Here is a 19,397-nt window from a genome sequence, read left to right on the forward strand (position 1 = left end):
TGTAGCCAACCTGGTGCTCCATTGGTAGCGTGTACAAAGATGGCCAGGCCTGTGCAGTTCTACTGCAGTGATACATTACACCAAAGGAGCAAGAATTCAAATTCAGAATTACTTCAGTACCTCAGAAAAGGACAAAGAAAGTGGGCTCTGCATTAACTGTTCCTTCACTTCTGTTACAGGCTGCCTTTGTTCCTCTTGGAGGTCATAATCAGACGCTACCAGACACTTATCCACTTGAACAAAATGTAACTTGTTATATTTATTTCATTTCAGTTATTGCAAGTCCAGCAAAAGTGCTTTTACACCATCTCTGTTAATGGCAACATCAATGCTTTAGCCCCTCGTCTTTTGGGATCGTATAAACCAGACTTCTTCCACCCAAATTCAGCACCACAGAGATGAGGCAAAGTAAATCAACCTTCTTGTTAAACACCTCCAAGTGTTATATAAATAAGCAAGAGAAATGGGTCACAGATTAACTATAAGTTCAACATCTCCCATTACAAAGTACATTCGATAGAAGTTAGTTAAATCATCTTTCTGCACTCTTATAAGCCGAACCACCACCACAATTCATTGGAAAGGAGGCAGCAGGTAGCACATCATGAAGACTTTTGGTTCGTGGCAGTTTGTTTTTACAGGCATAGAAAACACCTCACTTCCTAGAATGCTACAGAGAGGAAGCAGCTTAGCAAAACGCTATCCAGGTGCGTCCCGGCTGCTGGCTGGTCACTGTTCTCAGCCCACAGGCTCGTATTAATGACTCCCTCCAGTCAGCTGAAGTCAAGAGGAATTTTCAGCTTTCCCTTTGCTCGGGCCCATGAACTCCAGCCCTTCGATGGGTATGTCCTTCTCCTTGATCGCTTTCTGGAAAGAACAAGAACAAAACAAGTTATGTTGGAAGCGTGTTTCAGACAGCGCTTTACAGTGCTGAGAAACAAAAGTTTCGGTTCAAAACATCATCTAGAAATAGCAGCCCCAGGTCTGCCCCGGGTGGGCTCCTAACGTTACGGACGCTGAAGTCCGTGCAGACGGCGGCTCCGCAGGGCTCGCACCTGCACGCAGAGCTGGTAGCGCTTGAAGAGCTGCCCGCAGGGGTCCCCGTCGTTCTCGCCCTTGAGGAACTTCTCGGCGAACCAGCGGTTAAAGCACTGGTCGTACTCGCGCTTCAGCTCGGTGCACGCCTCCCCTACGCTGTTCATGGCGGCGGCACGGCCCCTCCACCACCGTTCCGATGCACTTCCGGCGCGTGTCGATGACGTCACGAGCCGCTTCCGGTGGCGCGCGATGCGGGTGCTGGGCTTGTGCCGGTGGCTGCGGGGCGGGACGGTGCGAGCCCTCGGACGCGGGGCGGCCACTGCGAGCTCCGCGCCGCCCCCGCAGGTCGGGCAGCGCCCGGGGCCGCGCCGCTCCGTTGGAGGCGGTAACGGTTTGAGCAGCCCGGTCTCCGCTCTGTTGCAGGACGGCGTCACGGTGGAGGTTCTCGACCACCTGGAGCGCCTGGCCCTGGTGGACTTCCGCGATGCCGAGGGCGTTGAGCGGCTGCGGAAGGCGGTGCGGTTCGCTGAGCGGCTGCGGGAGGTGAACACGGAGGGCGTCGAGCCGATGGACTCGGTGCTGGAGGACAGGTAAGCGCCGCGGCTCTGCGCTGTGCGGCCGTCGGGCGCCTTGGTGCTGGGAGTCGCCCACGTTCGCATCCGGCCCTCTGCGCAGCGCACAGACCCCTGGCTGCTGTCCTCAGGTGTCTGTATCTCCGGGAAGATGACGTTACAGAGGGCCGCTGCACGGCAGAGCTGCTGAAAAACGCCAGAGAGAAAGTAGAGGAATATTTCGTAGCCCCACCAGGTACTGCCTTCTTTATAGAACCTTTGTATCGTGCTTGAATTAACCCGAGGAGCGTCACCTGCCATCACAAATTGCTTTCCAAAGTAAGGAATGACTGCAGTCATCTGTGCTAACAAACACAAAACCTGGGGCACACTGCAAGCTGTTGAGCCAAAAGCAGTTTAATGTTACCTTACAGGTCCTGCACATCACTGCTTACAGGAAGTCAAACAGAACTTCCTGACTTTCCTTACGTGCTCACAAATTCAGACTGTCTGCATGCACTCAGGATGAACTGGAGTAGCACTGTTGCATTAAGCTGCACTGCTCACTGACAGCTGGTCTCACACAACTCTGTTTTCTCCCAGGTAACATCCCTTTACCAGAGCTGGAAGAACGAGATACTGTCCTGAAGGGTTCATAGTGAGAGAACTCAAATGCTTTATTTGGGAAAACTGTGTTTTGTGTGGTCACAACTGAAATACCCCAGCACGAATTTGGATCCACAGAACACTTGCTCTGCTAAACTTTCTGTCCATCCTTCTGTAAATTCTCTTGGTGCTGAAATACTTGATGTTTATGAAAGGGCTTTAAAGAGAACATTAAAAACTGAAGGTTAAAACAGATAGTTTTATTGAACTAGTTTGTTAGGAAAACAAGGGAAGGTTGTATCCAACATTTCTCAGCTGGCTGAGAAGCTTCCTCACTGAACCTGTACAAATCAGAGACAAGGTAAGGTCAGGCTTGTTGAGGAAAGGCAGTGACACGTTTGAAGAATGCTTCAGCAAACCAGAACCAGATAGCCCAGACCATTCATTTCCAGGCCACAGTAACTGGACTTAAAGGCTTAAAACCAATCTTTTTCTTCCCATGTGGTGCCCCTCCAAATACAGATTTAAGAATCCAGATTTATTTCCTCCGGCTGTAATGCCATGCACTAAAAAAGATCACGACATGCTGAGCCACAGTGAAATTTCTGAAGTGCTAGAAAAGACCCTTGAAGTTGTTGTAATGGAATACTGCTGGTCAGCAGTTTTAAGTCTGCTCCTGTGGCTCTTGAGATGTGCCAGGACAGGAGGATCTTCCACAGCTCCTGGCACAAACTCCTCGAGGGCAGAAACTCCTCCTCAGATCAGAATTCAGTGTCGTCCACTTCACACAATGCGTGTTCTGTATCTGATTGCAGGAAAAAAAATTACTCCCACTTTGCTTCTCTGTATTTCTGTATAATGAACAACACCAGCTTTGTGCATGTGATGCTTGGTAGAGGAGATGCTAAACAGCCATAATTGTAATTGTTTCTCCTATGTGCTCTATATTCTACATCCCTACAAACAAGACGTAATTAATAAACTAAGTCTCTATCCCACTGTCAAATTCATTGCAAAGCTTGAATATTAGTGTCAGACTTGTCAAGAATCCAACCCTGCAAACTGTAAACCAAGTTGTGTTTGTATATAAATCACAAGGACAGACTTCAAGGTGCACCATATGACGCACACACGTTAGCAGAGAATTCCCACCCTGAGAAATCCCTGCGTGTTCTGTCCATGTTGGCTGTCGTCTTTTCCCTGTCAGAGGGAATGGGGACATTATTTACATAAAGAAAGGGAGAGGAGTTGAACAGCATGGCCGCAGGAGCCAGCAGCCCAGTGTATCATCAGGCAGCAATCAAAGCAATTTGGACCAAGATGATCCCACATTCCCCATGCAACACGGGCTGAGCTTAAAGCTTCCAATTCTCTGCTGCTCCCTTAACCACACACCCTGGTGAGAGGACAGACTGCCTAATGCTTGTTCCCTGCAGCCTCAAACTGTCTTACAAGTTGAAAGCATCTATTTCCTTAATGAGGGGGTTTGTTACAATGTCCCTGCTAATAAGGGAATTACAGCCCTGACTCAGATCCCCACAACCTGCACTTTAGGAACCCTTGCACAGGGTGGACGAGGTGCCTGTGGGGCAGCATGCATTGATCGGTGCCTCAGCTCCGTGTAATGAGGTGGTGCTGCCCTGTGGGATGGCTGAGCTCCACCGGGGTGGGCTGCACCCAGAGGAGAGGAGGCGCCCCTGGCTCACATCCTTACACCGTTCTGCTACATACAATTGAGAAAAAAAAAACAACAAAAACAAAAGTGAGGCCAACATAATACAAACCTGTAAAACAACTGTTTTTCTCAGTGGATTGCTACAGCCAAAAGAGAAAAGTCTTTTTGGTTAAAAAAAGAAAGAAAGGAAGCCATGTTCTGAGCTGCTATAGGAGTTCCGGGTTCCCTTGGAAACCATGGAGCTGGTTTGACTTACACCTGCTATGTTTTCTCCATAGCTATGCAGATCTGTAACGTAACACTGGGCTGGATGCCCTGGCAGATAGATGCTATGTTCACAAAGACATTTCAAGGCAGAGATTTCTTCAGTTGTATGGAAACACAAAAACTGAGGGTGTTCTATTGCTAATAATTATTATTTGAAGTTTTTGTAGTAACTGGGAGCCCCAGGAAAAGCATCATTCTGATATGGTATTCAACACAGAGCAAAAAAAAAGAAAAGAAACCTCGGCTGAACAGTGCTGGCTGTCCAACCTCCACCTGCAGCAGGAGTCTCTTGACAGGCACCATCCCCTGCCCAACATCTCTGGCACGTCCTCTGCTCCAGCTGCCATCTCCTTGTATGTATGTTCTGCCTTCCCCTGCAGTTCTGGCCTGAGGGAAACGCGCTTCACATTCCTGATCAACAGGAAAAGCTGTACAGTGTTTCTTTAAAGCCACGTATCTCTGGCTTTCGTGTTTGTGCAGCCCCACGTCTCACCCACAGACAGTTCTTGCAGCTGTCATCACATTGCTCCTTCAGCAAACCAGTTCTTAATAAAAGCACAGAAATGTGCCTGCAGCTACCAAACACCGCCTCCTCAGAGCCCACGGCTGGTTCTGAAGGTCACTGCAGGCACAGGGCAGACACTTCAGTGCCTCATTTCTGCCAGCACACACGGAGCCATTTGTGGTGCTCTGCGCATTCATTGCACGCTGTGGCCCCAGGACCCCAAAGCTTTCCAGGCTGTCAGCAGCAGGGCTCCTTCTGCCTCCTCACTGCTGCGCTCAGCCAGAACGGCGCAGAGATGGCGATGGCTGCCAAACTGCCTGACATCAAACTTGGACCCGATGGGTTCCGCTCGTTAAAGGAGCCGATTTTAGAGCCGAACCTGATCGATCTCCGCAGACGTGGGCAAAAGGCTTTTATCAGAGGTCGGTCGCTCGGTCAGAAAGACAATGACAAACAGAAAATAGGCACATTAATGTGAAGATCGATGGAGCGCGGTTCCCGAGCTTCGGAGCGGGCGCCCGCCCGCCGCCCCGCCCGTCGCTATGGGAACGGACGCGGACACGCGGCATGCCGGGCGGAAAGAAAACGCCGGAATAAAATCCGAGAGGAGCTCCGCCGGCTGGCCAATGAGAGCTCGGGGGGGCGGGGCCGCGGCCAATGGCAAGCGGGCAGCGCGGAGGAGGTGGGGCTCGGGGCGGGGCTGCGGGAGCGGAGGCGTGCGCCGGGCGAGGCGTGCAGTCGGCAGCTCCGATCGGCGCCGGTCCGCAGCGCCCGCATCGGTGAGCGGGTCCGGGCACGGAGAGTGCGGGGCGACGGCTGGGCTGGGGGAGGACTGCCGGAACGGGACGGGGGGCTGCCGGGGTGGGAGGGGAACGGCGATGTGCGCGTAAGCGCGCGGCGCGTGGCTGCATCTCCAGCTCCGGGTTCCGTGCCCGCTGCAGGCAACCATGAGTGACCGAAAGGCGGTGATCAAGAACGCCGACATGTCGGAGGAGATGCAGCAGGACTCCGTGGAGTGCGCTACGCAGGCACTGGAGAAGTACAACATCGAGAAGGACATCGCGGCGCACATCAAGAAGGTAAAGGGCTGCGGTGCTGTGTGTGACACCGACGGGGGGAATGCTGCTGGGCGAGGAGCGCTCGAGGAACGAGTTCCAGAGATACCGGCTCCCCGAGCTGGGCTTTCTTGAAGGCTGAGATCGCTTTCCTCGCCTTTGCATGGACTTCTCTGGTCCTTCTGCCTTTCTGTCGCAGTACTTTAAGCTTTTATTTCCATCGCCTCCCCATCCAAATGAACCTATTTGAGAAGGGCTGCTTTGCTGACCTTGTCACCCTTCGGCTTTCCTTCCCACCGCACGCAGGACAAACTGTTCTCTCTAAAGCAGAACAGATGGTTCGTTCCTTACACTGTGTCACATTTTCTGCCTCCTACTTGGAGCCTGACTGAGCTGAGCAGAAGACAAACTCCTGCATGCTCTCACTGCTGTGGACAGGCACTGCAGCACACAGCCACCAGCTGGAAGGTTCTGCTCATACTAGGCTTGCACTGATGAGTTTTAAATAATCTCATAGCAGGCTCCTGGTATGATGGGTAGAAAAAATGTTCTCATGGCACTGGTATAAAGATTTGGGCAAAGAATATTTCAGAGTCCTTTCAGCATCCTTGCTGATAAGAACAGCTAATGAAGTTAAAATAACCTGCACAGATTCAGAACGAGCAGTGAAGTGTGGCTTTGGAGGAAGCAACCAGATTTCAGTCTTATTCCTGGTGAGATTTTTAAAGTAAGCAGCAGGTAGTTATAAGACAACAGATGATCCCTGCACTTAAGAGCATATGCTGCTCCTTAATTGCTATCTTCAAATGCGGTACTTGCTAAGAAGTGACATATCAGTGCCAAAACAGAAGTGTTAGGCCAGGTCTCATAAGAAATGCTAAATTTGTAGTTCTCTCTTCTGTAGGAATTTGACAAGAAATACAATCCTACTTGGCACTGCATCGTGGGAAGGAACTTTGGCAGCTACGTGACTCATGAGACCAAACACTTCATCTACTTCTACCTCGGCCAAGTTGCTATTCTTCTCTTCAAGTCTGGTTAAACATGGACTCTCAGTGGCACTGAGTGTGGCTGCAGGACTGCACTGCCAAGCCAAGCAGCCTGCTACCCTCAGCCTTGCTGAGGACACAGACCTCCATCTCCAGGTCTTGTGTTGTATTGTTAATGATCAGGGATTTCTCTGTAGTAGCTGGTATTTTCATTGTGGCTATAAAGGTGTCTTCCTCATATTTATTTTCTTTCAAAACAAAGCTTATTTGCTAATAAAACTAATGGAACAGTTCATCCTGGAAGATTTCTATCAACCCTTCTGCTGTCTTAGTGCTTGCATTGAACTCTATTCCTCTCTAAAGGAACATCCACACACCAATTTTTCTCCTAAATGCACAGCATGTGAGTGCCGAGTTAATCTATGAGTAGATCATCCATCACTAAGAAAGAATAAGAGGAAAGATTTTTTTTCTCTGAGAGAAGGTAGAAAAAAAGAGTCTGTGTTTTGAGTCTTTTTCAGTATGCATAACCTCCCATGCAAGCTGTGGAGCTGCTTTTCTGATCTCGTGTGAAGCGCTGAGCTAAGAGCAATTGCCCTTTTTGGTCTTCAGAACACAGGGTTTTTCATATGCTTACATTACACAGCTGTCACTTTGTACATCCTCTAGTTTTGTTTTGAGGGGCTTTTAGTTTTCTTTATCCCTGCAGCCTGCAACAGAAGCACCACATCTTCAACAGTTTAGTTTAAGGAACAGAAAGAAAGGTGTGGTGTTTTCATGTAGAGATTATACATCTGGAACTGACAGAGGGGAAGACTTCACATGTAGGTGAGCATACGTGGTCTGATTTTGGAACAGTTATGCAGTTATTCTCTGAAAAATCTCCTCTCTTTTAGAAAGATAAAAATACCAAGTTAAGTGAAAAGTAGTTGATGGAGAGCTGTTTTATTCCACAAGCTTTTCATTTGTTTGAAAGAAGTCAAAAGAACACAGAAAAGTCCATTAAGGTCCATATGGCTGAAAGACAATCAGAGCTTAATACAGATTTAATAAATCCAAGTTACTTCTCGTTGCTACAGTAGCCTCCTTGAACCTCAGTAAGAGGAAGGAGGAATCTTATTTGAAGACTAGACAGTCTGTATCCACAGCAGGTGTGACTGAAGCTGCCCCATTCATTGCCACTGCTCAGTTTTGTCCACATCCCTTATGCACTTGGAAGGGAAATTCAAGGGTAAGAAACTGGCCACAGAATTCACTTCACCCTCAGGTCTCTTGAGGGAAAAAGAGTAACTGATGTCCTTCTGGATCTGACTGCTGAGCAAATATCTGCTGCACACGTTACAGTTCCAGGGCTTTCAGATCCCTCAGGAAAATCATACTTGCTGTGTTTCACTACATAGCAGACTCACAGTTTGAAACCTGAGTGAATGGCAACAATGCCGGAGTTCAAGTTCTGATAATCCACTTTCAAAAACCCTGCATCTTCTATCATTGCCTTCAGCTCCTCCTGAAAAGTAACAGTTCCATCATTACAACCACCTGAACACCTACAAGCCAGCTGCCACCACGATTATTTTGGAAGCAATTCTGCACGTTGGTGCATGCAGAGAAATGCTGCCTTACCTGGGGGGGGAAGCGCCGGATGCTCTCCACAAGATACTGGTAAGACTTCCAGTCACCAGCAATAACCTCACCCAGAACAGGGATGACCTGGAAGCTGTACAGATCATAGAGCCTGCAAAGACAGACAGCAAATACACATTAGTACAAACGAATTTAAAATCAGTCCTCTCCAAAAGTTGGTATCTTTATCACTCTGCAGTCTGAATTTGATTTAAATGCACAATGAAAAGGCCCCAAGCATCTCCATCTCTTAATGTGAGTGCATGGAAGAGTCTTATGGCATGGCATAAGGTGTCACCATGATCCTACCTGGAAAGAAGAGGGTTGCTGACATGACTAAATTCAAGGCAGAGAAATCTCCCTCCTGGCTTCAGCACACGATAGGCCTCCTGAAGTGCCTGAGACAAAGCAGACAAACTGAGTTTGTTTCTGTAGGACAGCACCTGTCTGTTACCATGCACGTAACAGCAATTCAGTGATCAGCTGAGGGCAGTAAAGACAATCCTGACTGGCAATCTCCAATTTTCACTTGTAGGGAAGCATTCCAAGACCCTCAAAACCCAGAACACTCTGACTGTTGCATAAATAGATTTATACCAGGCTTTAAGATTAAACTATGATATTAGGAAAGCAATTTTTCTTCTCTTTTTTCCTACACTTAAGTTGATCAACATTTGCCAACGGAGCTCTTGTAATTACAGACCAAATCTGGAAAGGAGGTGACTCAACTAGAATAAACTGAAAATGAGAAGAGTAATACAAATACTTTTAATCAAAAGGCTTTGTTCAACTGCAAGAAACACCAGAGAATCAAAGAAATGATTCTAGGTTTTGGAGGAGTAATGTGTGAGAACAGGAAGGAGGGAAAGGGAAGAAGAGAATATTTAGCTACTTAGAAAACTCCATCCTGTATTCAAAACAAGATAACCAAAGGAAACACCAAGAAGCATTAGAAGAACCACCAAGAAGTTATACTGATAACTCTGTGTCTTTTCCACCAAGAATACAACAAAACTGTTCAACAGCCTCTGCAGGTTTTACGTCTCACTGGCTCTAATTGTCATTCTCCCGAGGAAACGACATCAAAATATGAACAGTACACATATATGGCAGGAACTCTGAAACAGAATCAGAGGCTTGAGTGTGTTTGTATCAGCTCTCCAAGGAGTCATGCTACCAGACTGCTGCACCTGGTTTCCTCAAAGAAATACGAGCTACTGAGCTTTGCTTCCAAGGGTGCAGATGAAGCACCATGAAAGCTTACTGCTAAGTTCAAGGGCAGACTTTTCAAGGTGCTCTGGATCTGAACGCTGCACCTTCCACGGAAGGAGCTTTGCCAAGGTCTGTAAGATGCTCCTCCAGAACACAGGCAACTGACCTAACTAGACATGGGTGCTCTGAGCTGTCATCATCCACATGACAGCCTGTGATTCCCAAAGGCAGATACAACTCAGAGTTGTATCTAGAGTTGTACTTAAGAGTTGCAGAGTACCACTCTCACTAATTAAAACTGTACTTGTTTTTTTATGGCAAACTGTAAAGACACTGAGCAGAAGTGGGCTGAGCAGGTTACATCAACCTGCTGCTTCATACTTTCTTCTCTGGGAGCTCTGCTGGCTCAAGCAGGGAAACAACAGTGGGTCAGATGCTTCCTGCACCAGAGGGGTGATACAGATCAGGTGCTTCAGGAAGTTTTGGGACATGTAGACTGCAGTGTCATCGGTTAAGAAAAGGTGGGGAATATAGCATTCAGCCCTTTTTGCCTTAGGAAGAGATTGCATGGCTTGCCAAGCTGGAAAGATTGGCTGCAAATGGTATAAATCTAAGTTCTTATAACAAAGGTGGGGCATTTTATTGCATTCCTTGTTCAAACACACTGCACACTACACGTCACTTATATTAAGTGTCTTGGGAGTAGACAAAGCCATTTCTTTATCTAAAGGTGTTCCTCCCTGGCTTCCTCTGCTAGAACCACAAAAACATCAGATGGACTGAAAGGACTTTGTGCCAGTAAATGCTATAGCAACTTACCAAATCAATGCGAGTAACATTTCTTATTCCAAAGGCAATTGTGTAAACATCAAACTTGTCATCATCGAAGGGCAGCTCTTCAGCATTCCCAAGCACCCAGGACAAACCTAAGATAAAAACAAAGAACATCCTGAACAGACTTCCCATAACTCCTGCTCCTCAGACTACTCCAAAACGAACAGAACTTCCCTATTCCAGAAGGAAGTGATTGTTAATAAATTGCTATTGAAAAGCAGTGCTTCCAATGTGCCTTTCTGTTGGAGCAAAACAACAACATCTTTGCCTTCACTCACAAATCTCTCGATGCCCTGTATTGTAGCATAGCAGCCAAAGCATAGCATTCCTCTGTGTGCATGTGAATGCCTTGCACTCACAGGGTTTGGGTCTGCCAGAAAGATTTCACCCAAATTTTGCACTGAAGTGGAAAGTGACACAAACTGGCTTCCAACACTTAAAAATTTTTTGCTAGAAAGTTTCCATTGATTGAGGAACATAAAAAACCCCACACTCCATCAGCACTCAACCTGTGACCCTGCTGCAGCCGTGTTGTTTCCCAAACCCCAAGGACCATCTGTGCACCATTAGATGTTCGGGTTATTTGTACTATAAATAAGGCTGCTTAATTTAGACTTAACAGTTTTTAAGGTCACTTTTTGGTGACTGATGCAGAACAATAACAATAAAGTTAAAAAAAAAACAACCAGGAGCTTTCTGCACTGGAGAGCAGCAGTTTCAAAGGACAGTATGGTAGAAACAGGCACAGAGAACAACAGAAAACCTGAGTTGTTGCCAGGAAGCATTCGAATTTCATTTTTATGAAGTCAGTATGTTAACAGTTGTAGAAAATACTGTAAGCAAAGGAGCATGCAACATTATTAAGCAAATATTAGCTTTATTTAAACCCCGGCAGTTTGGAAAGACAAAAAGTGAGCATCAAGAACAGGTTTTAAGCAACAGCAAAATGTCCCTCAGAATACACTGCAATAAAATCACAGGGCAGAAGTTTGTAAGGGGAGAGATGACAGGGACTGCTGGTGGCAAACAAGATCTGGGTGCATGCAGTGCACCCTACCACTCCTGCTGGCATCAGCCACTGTGAAGCTCTCGTGTTTCTTCTCAGCACGCGCAGCCACCACTGCTGGCAGATATGAACACAGAAATGTGTGCATGGGAAAGGAGTGAGAGAAAAACGGCCAATGGCATCCTGGGGTGCATTAAAAAGAGCGTGGCCAGCAGGTCAAAGGAGGTGATCCTCCCCCTCTACTCTGCCCTGATAAGACCTCATCTGGAGTACTGCGTCCAGTTCTGGGCTCCCCAGTACAAAAAAGACAGGGATCTCTTGGAAAGAGTCCAGCGGAGGGCCATGAAGATGGTAAAGGGCCTGGAGCATCTCCCCTATGAGGAAAGGCTGAGTGAACTGGGTCTGTTCAGCCTTGAGAAAAGGAGACTGAGAGGGGACCTGATCCAGGTCTATAAATATCTGAGGTGTGGGGGGCAGAATGGCGAGGACGGACTCTTTTCAGTGGTGAGTGGAGACAGGACAAGGGGAAATGGCTGGAAACTGCAGCATAGGAAGTTCTGCACAAACATGTGCAAGAACTTCTTTACAGTGAGGTGACGGAGCACTGGAACAGGCTGCCCAGGGAGGTGGTGGAGTCTCCTTCTCTGGAGACGTTCAAGACCTGCCTGGATGCCGACCTGTGCGACCTGCTGTAGGAACGGCTTTGGCAGGGGGTTGGACTCGATGATCTCTGGAGGTCCCTTCCAACCCCTACAATTCTGTGATTCTGTGAAAAACTATGCTCCTCGAAATTGGGCAAATGTCAGACCTTGGACAACGAGCAAACGAGCTCAGAAATGAGTTCCATGGCAGAAGGGGGAATCACATGAAGAGCAGAAGGCAGGACACACCCAGTGGGTATGTGCTGAACGAGGGAGTGAAGAAGAGAGGAAGTCAGAATTGTGGCACCGGGACAACCCAGGCAACAGGAAGACAACTGAGTTTCTAAAGCTGCATTCTACAGAGAAAGGAAGTGGAAATCTAAACGCTCATTTTGAGAATCTGTTATTAATTTTTTAAAATTTCTAATTTTCAAGCACAGCTTTGGTATAAACCATGGCTATATATTTTAAATCCCAAAGTGGTGATTACCTGAAGACTATCACTCATCAAATTCTATCAACTATGTTACTGAAACGGTACAAAGCATGACTTACCTTCAGAGTAGCCAAGATGCTGCGCTTTCTGCTTCCCAGCTTTTAACATTTCTTTGTTAATGTCACAAACCACAACCTGGGAATCCCCCAGTGGATTATTTTCTTCCTCCTGGTAACTCTTAGAAATTTCCTGCCACGACAAATTCTGGTGGTGCTTAAGCTTCTGCTGGAGCTGGCGTTCTCGTACGGAACGAACGTAATTAAGGAATCGAAAGGCAATGTCACCTGCAATGGTTTGAGAAGGAGATGTTTTTTAGAATGTTTTCTCAACTTGGAAATACTGAAACTCCATGAAATTGGAACATAAAGCTTTGAACATCAAACTCAGCACATACACGTTACACATATAGCATGTATGCAAATGCAAGTATGTAAGTATGTATTTAAGTAAAGGGAACATACTAAAATCAAACATTTCCACATCTTCCTGCAAAAGGCAAGTTTCTGGTAGCGTATCATGGCACTACTGCGGTTACTTCAGAGCCTTACAGTGACGTGGTCATACAGAACTACAGGAGGGTTTACCTGTTCCACCAGCAACATCCAAGAGGAGCGTTCCTGGGGAAGGATTCATTTTGTGCACGAGGATGTCCTTCCACACCCGATGGATCCCCAGGGACATCGAGTCATTCATTACATCGTATTTCTCGGCCACGTTTTCAAACACCTGGTAAACTGCAAAGAGAGGTGTGAGGATGAGATGCGACCGACTTAAAATCGGCCCCGTGGAAACCAGACGGGAGAAACTCTTCTCTCCTTGGGGAGGTCTGGCACCGTGCTGAACTGGGAAAGTTCACCCGAGAGCTCCTTATACCGAGAAAACAAGGGGATCCCATTGACCTTGCTGAGCCACAAAGGTCTCTCTGGAGGAACAGCGTCTGTTCCCGTAACCCTTCTATGGCTCCGCGGGGATGAAATGAGTGGGAATGAAATGAGCGGGGATGAAACGAGTGGGGACGACGCCGCACACCGAGCCCCCCCAGCCCCGCCCGGCCCTGAGCCCCCCCAGACTGTTGTCCGGCCCCGGCGCTGCCGCCCTCACTTTTCTCCCTCCGCTCCGCCTCCGTCACGTTCTGGAAGCCGAAATGCGTCTCCGGCCGGGCTGCCAGCCCCCGGGCGGCGCAGAGTAGCGCGCAGAGAGCCCCGCGGCGGCGGGAGAGCAGCGCGCGGCCCGGCCTCAGCCCCGCCGCCATCTTGAAGGGCGCGTCCGCCACTCCGCCACCGCGCGGGGTCCTACCGGCGCTCGGCCCGCCCGGCTGCCCCGGCCCGGCACCACTCCCTTAGCGCAGCGCACCGGGCAGAGCTCCGGGGTCACCCGCTCTGACCGAGCGGTTTCCCCCTCGCGCGCCGCTGGAGCCATCCGCGACCACCAGCGCCTCAGAGACACGACAAGGGCGCCGAGCTCTATGTCACGTTGGAGGGAGTAGCGCGCTTAAGGCCGTTACTGGGAGAGCCCCACACGCTGCGCTCACGGAACCGCGTCCGGGCGGCTCAGCCGTGAGGAAAAACAAATGGGAAAGGCCCCACACGGGCGGCACGCCGGCAAGCGGAGCCCCGCGAGCAGGCCACGGCCAGACCCCGCCCCGGCGGCCGGGGCATACGTCGCTATGGCAACGGCCGCGGAGCACGCCGGTCCGAAAGAAAACGCAGGAGTAAAACGCGGCGAGAGTGCCGACTCGTAGCCAATGAGCGCGCGGAGCGGCCGCAGCGCTGACCAATAGCCGACGGGCAGTGCGGAGAGGGCGGGGCTGGCGGCACCGGGAGGCGGGTGCGACGCGCGCGGGTCGGTTAAACCGGCGCGGCGGCGGCACGAGCGGCTGACTGTGGTGCGCGTTCCCCTTCCTGCGCCGGTCCGCTGCGCGCCGATTCGCCAGGGCTGCTCCTGCTCCGCGCTCGCGGAACGGTAAGGGGTGGATGGGGAGCGGGGGGGGCTGCCGGGCGGGAGGGCACTGGGCTGCGTCAGCTCCCGATCGGGGCCGGCCGGGAGCTGCGCGAGGTGAGTTGCTGCGTCCGGGCGCTTCCAGCGCCGCAGCGCGCGGCCTGCGCTCGGCTCCGTGGGGCGGCGGCCTCGCGTTGCGGAAGAGCTGCGGGGCGGTGGCTGCCGGGCTGCGGGAGTCGGAGGGAGCGGCCGCGTGTGACCGCAGCACGGCGCTCCGTGCCCGCTGCAGGCAACCATGAGTGACCGAAAGGCAGTGATCAAGAACGCCGACATGTCGGAGGAGATGCAGCAGGACGCTGTGGAGTGCGCTACGCAGGCACTGGAGAAGTACAACATCGAGAAGGACATCGCGGCGCACATCAAGAAGGTAAAGGGCTGCGGTGCTGTGTGTGACACCGACGGGGGGAATGCTGCTGGGCGAGTAGCGCTCGAGGAACGAGTTCCAGAGATACCGGCTCCCCGAGCTGGGCTTTCTTGAAGGCTGAGATCACTTTCCTCGCCTTTGCATCCTGTAATACTTCCCATTTAAGCGTTTACCTCTGTTGTCTCCTGTCCGGTTGAACACAAGAGTGGCAGCTGAGCCGTCCCTGGGACTGATCTAGGCCAAAATACAGTGGCTCTATTGAGTGCCCCTACAGCTTCCCTCTGAGAGAAGGCTTGTTTGATGGAGTTCTCAGTTACAGCTTTATTTAACTTAATCTTCAGGATCTCTTCAGTTCTGTACAGCTGAAACAGAAACTGTGTGGCAGCATCCTCTTCTGCAAGTTTACTGTAATTGTGTCTTATGTAGTAACCAAAGCAAAAAATCCAAACAGACAAAAAAAACCACCAAAACTTAAAACCAAAGTAAATAACATCTGCTTGTTTTTTAATCTGTTTGCTGTTTTTTTTTTTATTAATATCAAATTAACCGTAATGAATGAGGAGCATAGTCAGCCCAGGTGAATGGAAAAATCAGAGTTTTAGTGGAAGTGACTAATTTGGATGGCAGAGCTACCTGAAAAGCAATGAAACTATGAAAAAAATCTTTGGAGAAAATGCTGAGAAAATACAGAAAGGTATTTTTTTTCCCCGGATGCTGGAGATATCTGTGATAGTAGAGAAGAGAGAGTTTAGCCTAATGTTACTCAGGTACTTTTTGTGGCAACTGCTAGAGACTTCTAGAGAATTTACTTGATAGGTGTAAAACACAGCTACGTAGGAGCAGAGTAGATAGCACTGGTATTACACAGCTTCTGGCAGAGTGTTTTCCACAAACAGTCCCATCAGCACCCATGTTAGACATGAACAAAGGAGTTCAAATAATGGCTTCGTCTCCATAGATACAAAACTGGTGGTGAAGCCTTCACTTGGAGGCTGTAGTTTTAGATGATGAATTAGGGGAGGGAGAAGAGTACCTTCACTGAGCAAAGGCAGTGTTCTGAGCTTCTGTCTGCTCAGATGGGAGGCACTGTGTTTTTCTTTTTCTTTCTCTTTTATTTTTTTTTTTTTGGTCTGACTAAGCAGCAGGTGAACAATGCTAGGATTATCTTGTTTAGAACGTATTCAAGAGCATCTGCTGCTCCTCTAATTGCCCTGCCCAGAAATTAAATGCCTGTTTAGAAGTGTTCTTAGCATCTAGTGGTCTGTTTTGCAGGAATTTGACAAGAAATACAATCCTACTTGGCACTGCATCGTGGGAAGGAACTTTGGCAGCTACGTGACTCATGAGACCAAACACTTCATCTACTTCTACCTCGGCCAAGTTGCTATTCTTCTCTTCAAGTCTGGTTAAACCACGGACTCTCTCTGACACTGCATCTGGCTGCAGGACTGCTGGCTCCTGTGCCCAGATCCTTCAGCCTTCCTGAGGACGCAGACCTTGATCTTCAAGGGCAATGGCAGGGATCATGATATAGCAGAAGGTGTTACGTTGTGGATATGAAAATGAAAAATACCAAAAAAAAAGTCTTCCTTATATTTATTTTTTTTTCTAAAAGGCTTCATTTTTGCTAGTAGAGCTGATGGAGGAGTGTGGCCTTTAAGAGTTCTATGCCATCTGCAGTATCAGTCCATTACTGCTTATGCTCTGTGAGTACTGACAGTGTTCTGTTCCAAAGCTCTCCTTTTCCTTTCTGATTCTCTCGTACTGTTGGATATACTGACAGCTGTACTGTTGCAGAGCCTGAGCTGTTTCTTTTTCTGCTGATGCCTCTTGGAGATTTGATTTGGAAAATAAACGTCGAGATCCACCCGGCTGCCGCCTCGTTTTTCGGGTAGGGCCGCAGTGCCCGCGGGACTACAACTCCCGGCATGCCCCGCGCCCCCGCCCGCTGCCCAGCACCGCCGCGGGGCGCTGCTCGCACGTGGGGAGCGGTTAAACCGCAGCGGGGCGGAGAGAGACGGTGCGGGGCTGCCGGTGGACTGCGGGTACCTCCGCTCCTCCCGGGGGTGTGGGTGCAGGTGGCCATGGATGAGCAGAAGGCGGTGATAAAGGACACGGACATGCTGGAGGAGATGCAGGAGCAGGCTGTGCAGTGTGCCGTTTTGGCCATAGAGAAGTACAGCGTTGAAAGAGAAATTGCTGCTCTTATAAAGAGGGTAAATAGCTGCGATATCCTGCTTTTTGATCTGCTCACATCAGAGGTGGGGTGGGTAGCACTGAGCTTCCTGGAAAAGCCAGTTCTGCGGGGGCAAGGCACAGTGGGCCCTGGGCTTCTTTCCCTCTGTTCTTTTTGTCACTCTTACATGTGTCTTATCTAGAACATGTACTTTTCCAGGCCCTTCCCATTTTGTTTTGCAGTACCTCCTGTTTTAAATTTCTTTGTTGCTCTCATTGAGCAACAGGAGGGCATCTGCTGGCCTGTCCCAGTGCCTGGAGCTGGTAGGAAACTGAGTCTGCCATAGCTTTCCTCTGAGGAACACTTGAATTGTGCCTGAATTGGTCTTAAGGTTCTGTTCACGTTTCTGTAGCAATTGTGCAACACTGGCTGCCTGGTTTGAAATTTGCAGTGGGAGATAACTTTCAGCATAGCTTCTGTATTCACTCCCCTGTGCTGAACTATGCAAACAGCTTGAGGCCTGACGGCCTGGTGTCCTTATGGCTGTGTGAGAAGCAACAAGGGGTGCATAAATTTCCTTCTGCCTTGCCATCTTAAGTTGCTGAAGGAATCCAAAGGTGCCGCAGCTCTGAGAGGGAGCTGTTCGGTCCTTCAATAGGAGTACAAATGCTTCTTTTGTGGGAGTCTTCCTTCCCTCTCATAAGGAATACACTCTGGTGCTGGTGAGCAGAGGGTTTGCAGCTTGTTGTGTGGCTCCTTGGTGGAGCCTGAAAACTGGGAGTGAGGAACTGCTTAACCAAGGTTGTAAGAGCTGACCCTTACCTGGTATGGGCTGAGGCCAAACTTTGATATTTGGGGAGATGTCCCTGAGCTCATTCCTGCCCAGCTATGAAGTGCTGTGGGTTTGACTTTCTGTAGTCTGAGCAGCAGTGAGCTGCAAAATGTAACAGTCTTTGAAGCAAACAGCACCCACTGCTCTTCTTAATTGCTGTTCCAAATGGCTGCCTATTGAGAAGAGACACATCCTGACAGAAAATCTACAGCCAGGGCAAGGGAAGATCTGCGCCAGCACTAACTTCCCTGTGGTCTCTTCCCCAGGAGTTTGAGAAGATGTACAGCCCCACTTGGCACTGCATTGTAGGAAGGAAGTTTGGCAGCTACGTGTCTCACGAGACCAAGCACTTCATTTTCTTCCTGGTGCGCGGCCTCAATGTGCTCCTGTTCAAGGCTGGGTAGCAGCTATTGCTGGCAGCTGCAGTGCTGTGCAGGCTGCAGGTGACAGCACAGTGCTTCTGGGACGCTGTTGTGTTCGGCACGAAAAAAAAAAGAATAGTTATTTGTTTTTATTTCCGAAGTCAGCTCCTTCGTTAATTCAAATGCTGTGTTTACGCGTCTTTCTGAAGTCAGTCCCTGCCCAGAGGGAGCCTTGGCGGGCCGGCAGGGGGCGCTGTGCGCGCAGCCTGAGCGCAGGGCCGGCTCTGGGACCGCTCTTTCATGTCGCTATAGCAACGAGTGCAGGCGCGAGGCATGCGCGAGGATCTTCCGCTCTCCGCCCCGTGGCCAATGAGCGTGCGGAATGGTGGAGGCGTTGGCCAATGGGTAGCGGAGGGGGCGGGGCTAGCGGCTCCCCGGGGCGGTTAAAGCGTTGAGGCGGCGGCGGTGCGCGTCTGCCCGCGGGACTGCGCGGCTCCTGGCTGCACGCCGTTGGTGCAGGGGGCCATGGGCGAGCAGAAGGCGGTGATAAAGGACACGGACATGCCAGAGGAGATGCAGCAGCAGGCCGTGCAGTGCGCCCTGCGGTCCCTGGAGGAACACAGCCCTGAGTGCAGCGTTGCCGCTCATATAAAGAGGGTAAATGTGACTAAGCCGGGCTCTGCGTGCTGCTGAGCGCGGCACCCCGCCCTGCTCTGCACCGCTCCTCCGGGTCACGCCTTCTCCGCTCCTGCAGGAGTTTGACAGGAGATACAACCCCACGTGGCACTGCGTTGTGGGGAGGAACTTTTCCAGCTGCGTGACGCATGAGACCAATCACTTCATCTTCGCCTACCTGGGCCACGTCGCTTTTCTTCTCTTCAAGTCTGCTTAGAGCCGGGGGCCGCTTCCCGAGCCCCGCCCCGGCCTTCCGTAACCCGCAGCCCGCTGCTCTCGACCTGGGGAGGACGCCGGGCACGGGCTTTGCTGAAGTGAATGGTGTTCTTGTTGTTCCTAGGGGCGAAATGGAAAAAGGAACCCCTCCTTGTGTTCGTTTGTGTTCTACAGCAGGCTTCTTTCCCAATAAAAGCGTTCTGCCTTTCGAAGCTGTGCGGCTGTCTGTGCTCTCTCTGACGTTGCTTGGGCTGCTTATTTCCCCCTGAGCCCTGC

General features: G+C 50.0%; 7 protein-coding genes across 7 annotated transcripts; 5 read left to right on the top strand and 2 right to left on the bottom strand.

Moving 5' to 3' along the window:
- Window positions 1-244: 244 nt before the first annotated feature.
- TRIAP1 (TP53 regulated inhibitor of apoptosis 1) lies at window positions 245-1,202 on the bottom strand. The gene is made up of 2 exons (XM_048964469.1): window positions 1,056-1,202; window positions 245-867 (listed from the first exon to the last, which is right to left on the bottom strand). The coding sequence occupies exons 1-2, from the start codon at window positions 1,200-1,202 to the stop codon at window positions 784-786; spliced, it is 231 nt and encodes a 76-aa protein (XP_048820426.1). The 3' UTR covers window positions 245-783.
- Window positions 1,201-3,084, top strand: GATC (glutamyl-tRNA amidotransferase subunit C). The gene is made up of 4 exons (XM_048964462.1): window positions 1,201-1,383; window positions 1,462-1,628; window positions 1,742-1,845; window positions 2,193-3,084. Exons 1-4 carry the CDS (start codon window positions 1,201-1,203, stop codon window positions 2,246-2,248), a joined length of 510 nt encoding a protein of 169 aa, XP_048820419.1. The 3' UTR covers window positions 2,249-3,084.
- A 2,233-nt stretch (window positions 3,085-5,317) lies between these two features.
- LOC125701903 (dynein light chain 1, cytoplasmic) lies at window positions 5,318-6,981 on the top strand. Its single transcript, XM_048964461.1, has 3 exons — window positions 5,318-5,421; window positions 5,584-5,721; window positions 6,602-6,981. The coding sequence occupies exons 2-3, from the start codon at window positions 5,590-5,592 to the stop codon at window positions 6,737-6,739; spliced, it is 270 nt and encodes an 89-aa protein (XP_048820418.1). The 5' UTR covers window positions 5,318-5,421; window positions 5,584-5,589; the 3' UTR covers window positions 6,740-6,981.
- Window positions 6,982-7,612: 631 nt separating this feature from the next.
- On the bottom strand, window positions 7,613-13,789 carry COQ5 (coenzyme Q5, methyltransferase). The gene is made up of 7 exons (XM_048964460.1): window positions 13,600-13,789; window positions 13,083-13,232; window positions 12,558-12,782; window positions 10,341-10,447; window positions 8,619-8,707; window positions 8,310-8,421; window positions 7,613-8,193 (listed from the first exon to the last, which is right to left on the bottom strand). Exons 1-7 carry the CDS (start codon window positions 13,748-13,750, stop codon window positions 8,092-8,094), a joined length of 936 nt encoding a protein of 311 aa, XP_048820417.1. The 5' UTR covers window positions 13,751-13,789; the 3' UTR covers window positions 7,613-8,091.
- A 518-nt stretch (window positions 13,790-14,307) lies between these two features.
- On the top strand, window positions 14,308-16,727 carry LOC125701910 (dynein light chain 1, cytoplasmic-like). Its single transcript, XM_048964467.1, has 3 exons — window positions 14,308-14,460; window positions 14,726-14,863; window positions 16,133-16,727. Exons 2-3 carry the CDS (start codon window positions 14,732-14,734, stop codon window positions 16,268-16,270), a joined length of 270 nt encoding a protein of 89 aa, XP_048820424.1. The 5' UTR covers window positions 14,308-14,460; window positions 14,726-14,731; the 3' UTR covers window positions 16,271-16,727.
- Window positions 16,728-16,785: 58 nt separating this feature from the next.
- Window positions 16,786-18,272, top strand: LOC125701907 (dynein light chain 2, cytoplasmic-like). The gene is made up of 2 exons (XM_048964463.1): window positions 16,786-17,076; window positions 18,135-18,272. The coding sequence occupies exons 1-2, from the start codon at window positions 16,789-16,791 to the stop codon at window positions 18,270-18,272; spliced, it is 426 nt and encodes a 141-aa protein (XP_048820420.1). The 5' UTR covers window positions 16,786-16,788.
- Window positions 18,273-18,742: 470 nt separating this feature from the next.
- Window positions 18,743-19,321, top strand: LOC125701911 (dynein light chain LC6, flagellar outer arm-like). The gene is made up of 2 exons (XM_048964468.1): window positions 18,743-18,887; window positions 18,985-19,321. The coding sequence occupies exons 1-2, from the start codon at window positions 18,756-18,758 to the stop codon at window positions 19,120-19,122; spliced, it is 270 nt and encodes an 89-aa protein (XP_048820425.1). The 5' UTR covers window positions 18,743-18,755; the 3' UTR covers window positions 19,123-19,321.
- The last annotated feature ends 76 nt before the right edge of the window (window positions 19,322-19,397 follow it).

This window comes from Lagopus muta, chromosome 17, assembly GCF_023343835.1.
Source record: "Lagopus muta isolate bLagMut1 chromosome 17, bLagMut1 primary, whole genome shotgun sequence".
NCBI lineage: Eukaryota > Metazoa > Chordata > Aves > Galliformes > Phasianidae > Lagopus > Lagopus muta.

What these genes read in the sequence shown, in the direction of transcription:
- GATC (XM_048964462.1), top strand. Translation starts at nt 1,201, where the DNA reads ATGGCGGCGGCACGGCCCCTCCACCACCGTTCCGATGCACTTCCGGCG. An exon ending in GCTCCGCGCCGCCCCCGCAG is followed by an intron (nt 1,384 to 1,461) that starts GTCGGGCAGCGC and finishes GCTCTGTTGCAG; the next exon opens with GACGGCGTCACGGTGGAGGT. An exon ending in GACTCGGTGCTGGAGGACAG is followed by an intron (nt 1,629 to 1,741) that starts GTAAGCGCCGCG and finishes TGCTGTCCTCAG; the next exon opens with GTGTCTGTATCTCCGGGAAG.
- TRIAP1 (XM_048964469.1), bottom strand. Translation starts at nt 1,202, where the DNA reads ATGAACAGCGTAGGGGAGGCGTGCACCGAGCTGAAGCGCGAGTACGAC. An exon ending in GCTACCAGCTCTGCGTGCAG is followed by an intron (nt 868 to 1,055) that starts GTGCGAGCCCTG and finishes TGTTCTTTCCAG; the next exon opens with AAAGCGATCAAGGAGAAGGA.
- LOC125701903 (XM_048964461.1), top strand. Translation starts at nt 5,590, where the DNA reads ATGAGTGACCGAAAGGCGGTGATCAAGAACGCCGACATGTCGGAGGAG. An exon ending in TCGCGGCGCACATCAAGAAG is followed by an intron (nt 5,722 to 6,601) that starts GTAAAGGGCTGC and finishes TCTCTTCTGTAG; the next exon opens with GAATTTGACAAGAAATACAA.
- COQ5 (XM_048964460.1), bottom strand. Translation starts at nt 13,750, where the DNA reads ATGGCGGCGGGGCTGAGGCCGGGCCGCGCGCTGCTCTCCCGCCGCCGC. An exon ending in GGCGGAGCGGAGGGAGAAAA is followed by an intron (nt 13,233 to 13,599) that starts GTGAGGGCGGCA and finishes CTCTCTTTGCAG; the next exon opens with TTTACCAGGTGTTTGAAAAC. An exon ending in ATGTTACTCGCATTGATTTG is followed by an intron (nt 8,708 to 10,340) that starts GTAAGTTGCTAT and finishes GCTTTGTCTCAG; the next exon opens with GCACTTCAGGAGGCCTATCG.
- LOC125701910 (XM_048964467.1), top strand. Translation starts at nt 14,732, where the DNA reads ATGAGTGACCGAAAGGCAGTGATCAAGAACGCCGACATGTCGGAGGAG. An exon ending in TCGCGGCGCACATCAAGAAG is followed by an intron (nt 14,864 to 16,132) that starts GTAAAGGGCTGC and finishes TCTGTTTTGCAG; the next exon opens with GAATTTGACAAGAAATACAA.
- LOC125701907 (XM_048964463.1), top strand. Translation starts at nt 16,789, where the DNA reads ATGCCCCGCGCCCCCGCCCGCTGCCCAGCACCGCCGCGGGGCGCTGCT. An exon ending in TTGCTGCTCTTATAAAGAGG is followed by an intron (nt 17,077 to 18,134) that starts GTAAATAGCTGC and finishes TCTCTTCCCCAG; the next exon opens with GAGTTTGAGAAGATGTACAG.
- LOC125701911 (XM_048964468.1), top strand. Translation starts at nt 18,756, where the DNA reads ATGGGCGAGCAGAAGGCGGTGATAAAGGACACGGACATGCCAGAGGAG. An exon ending in TTGCCGCTCATATAAAGAGG is followed by an intron (nt 18,888 to 18,984) that starts GTAAATGTGACT and finishes CCGCTCCTGCAG; the next exon opens with GAGTTTGACAGGAGATACAA.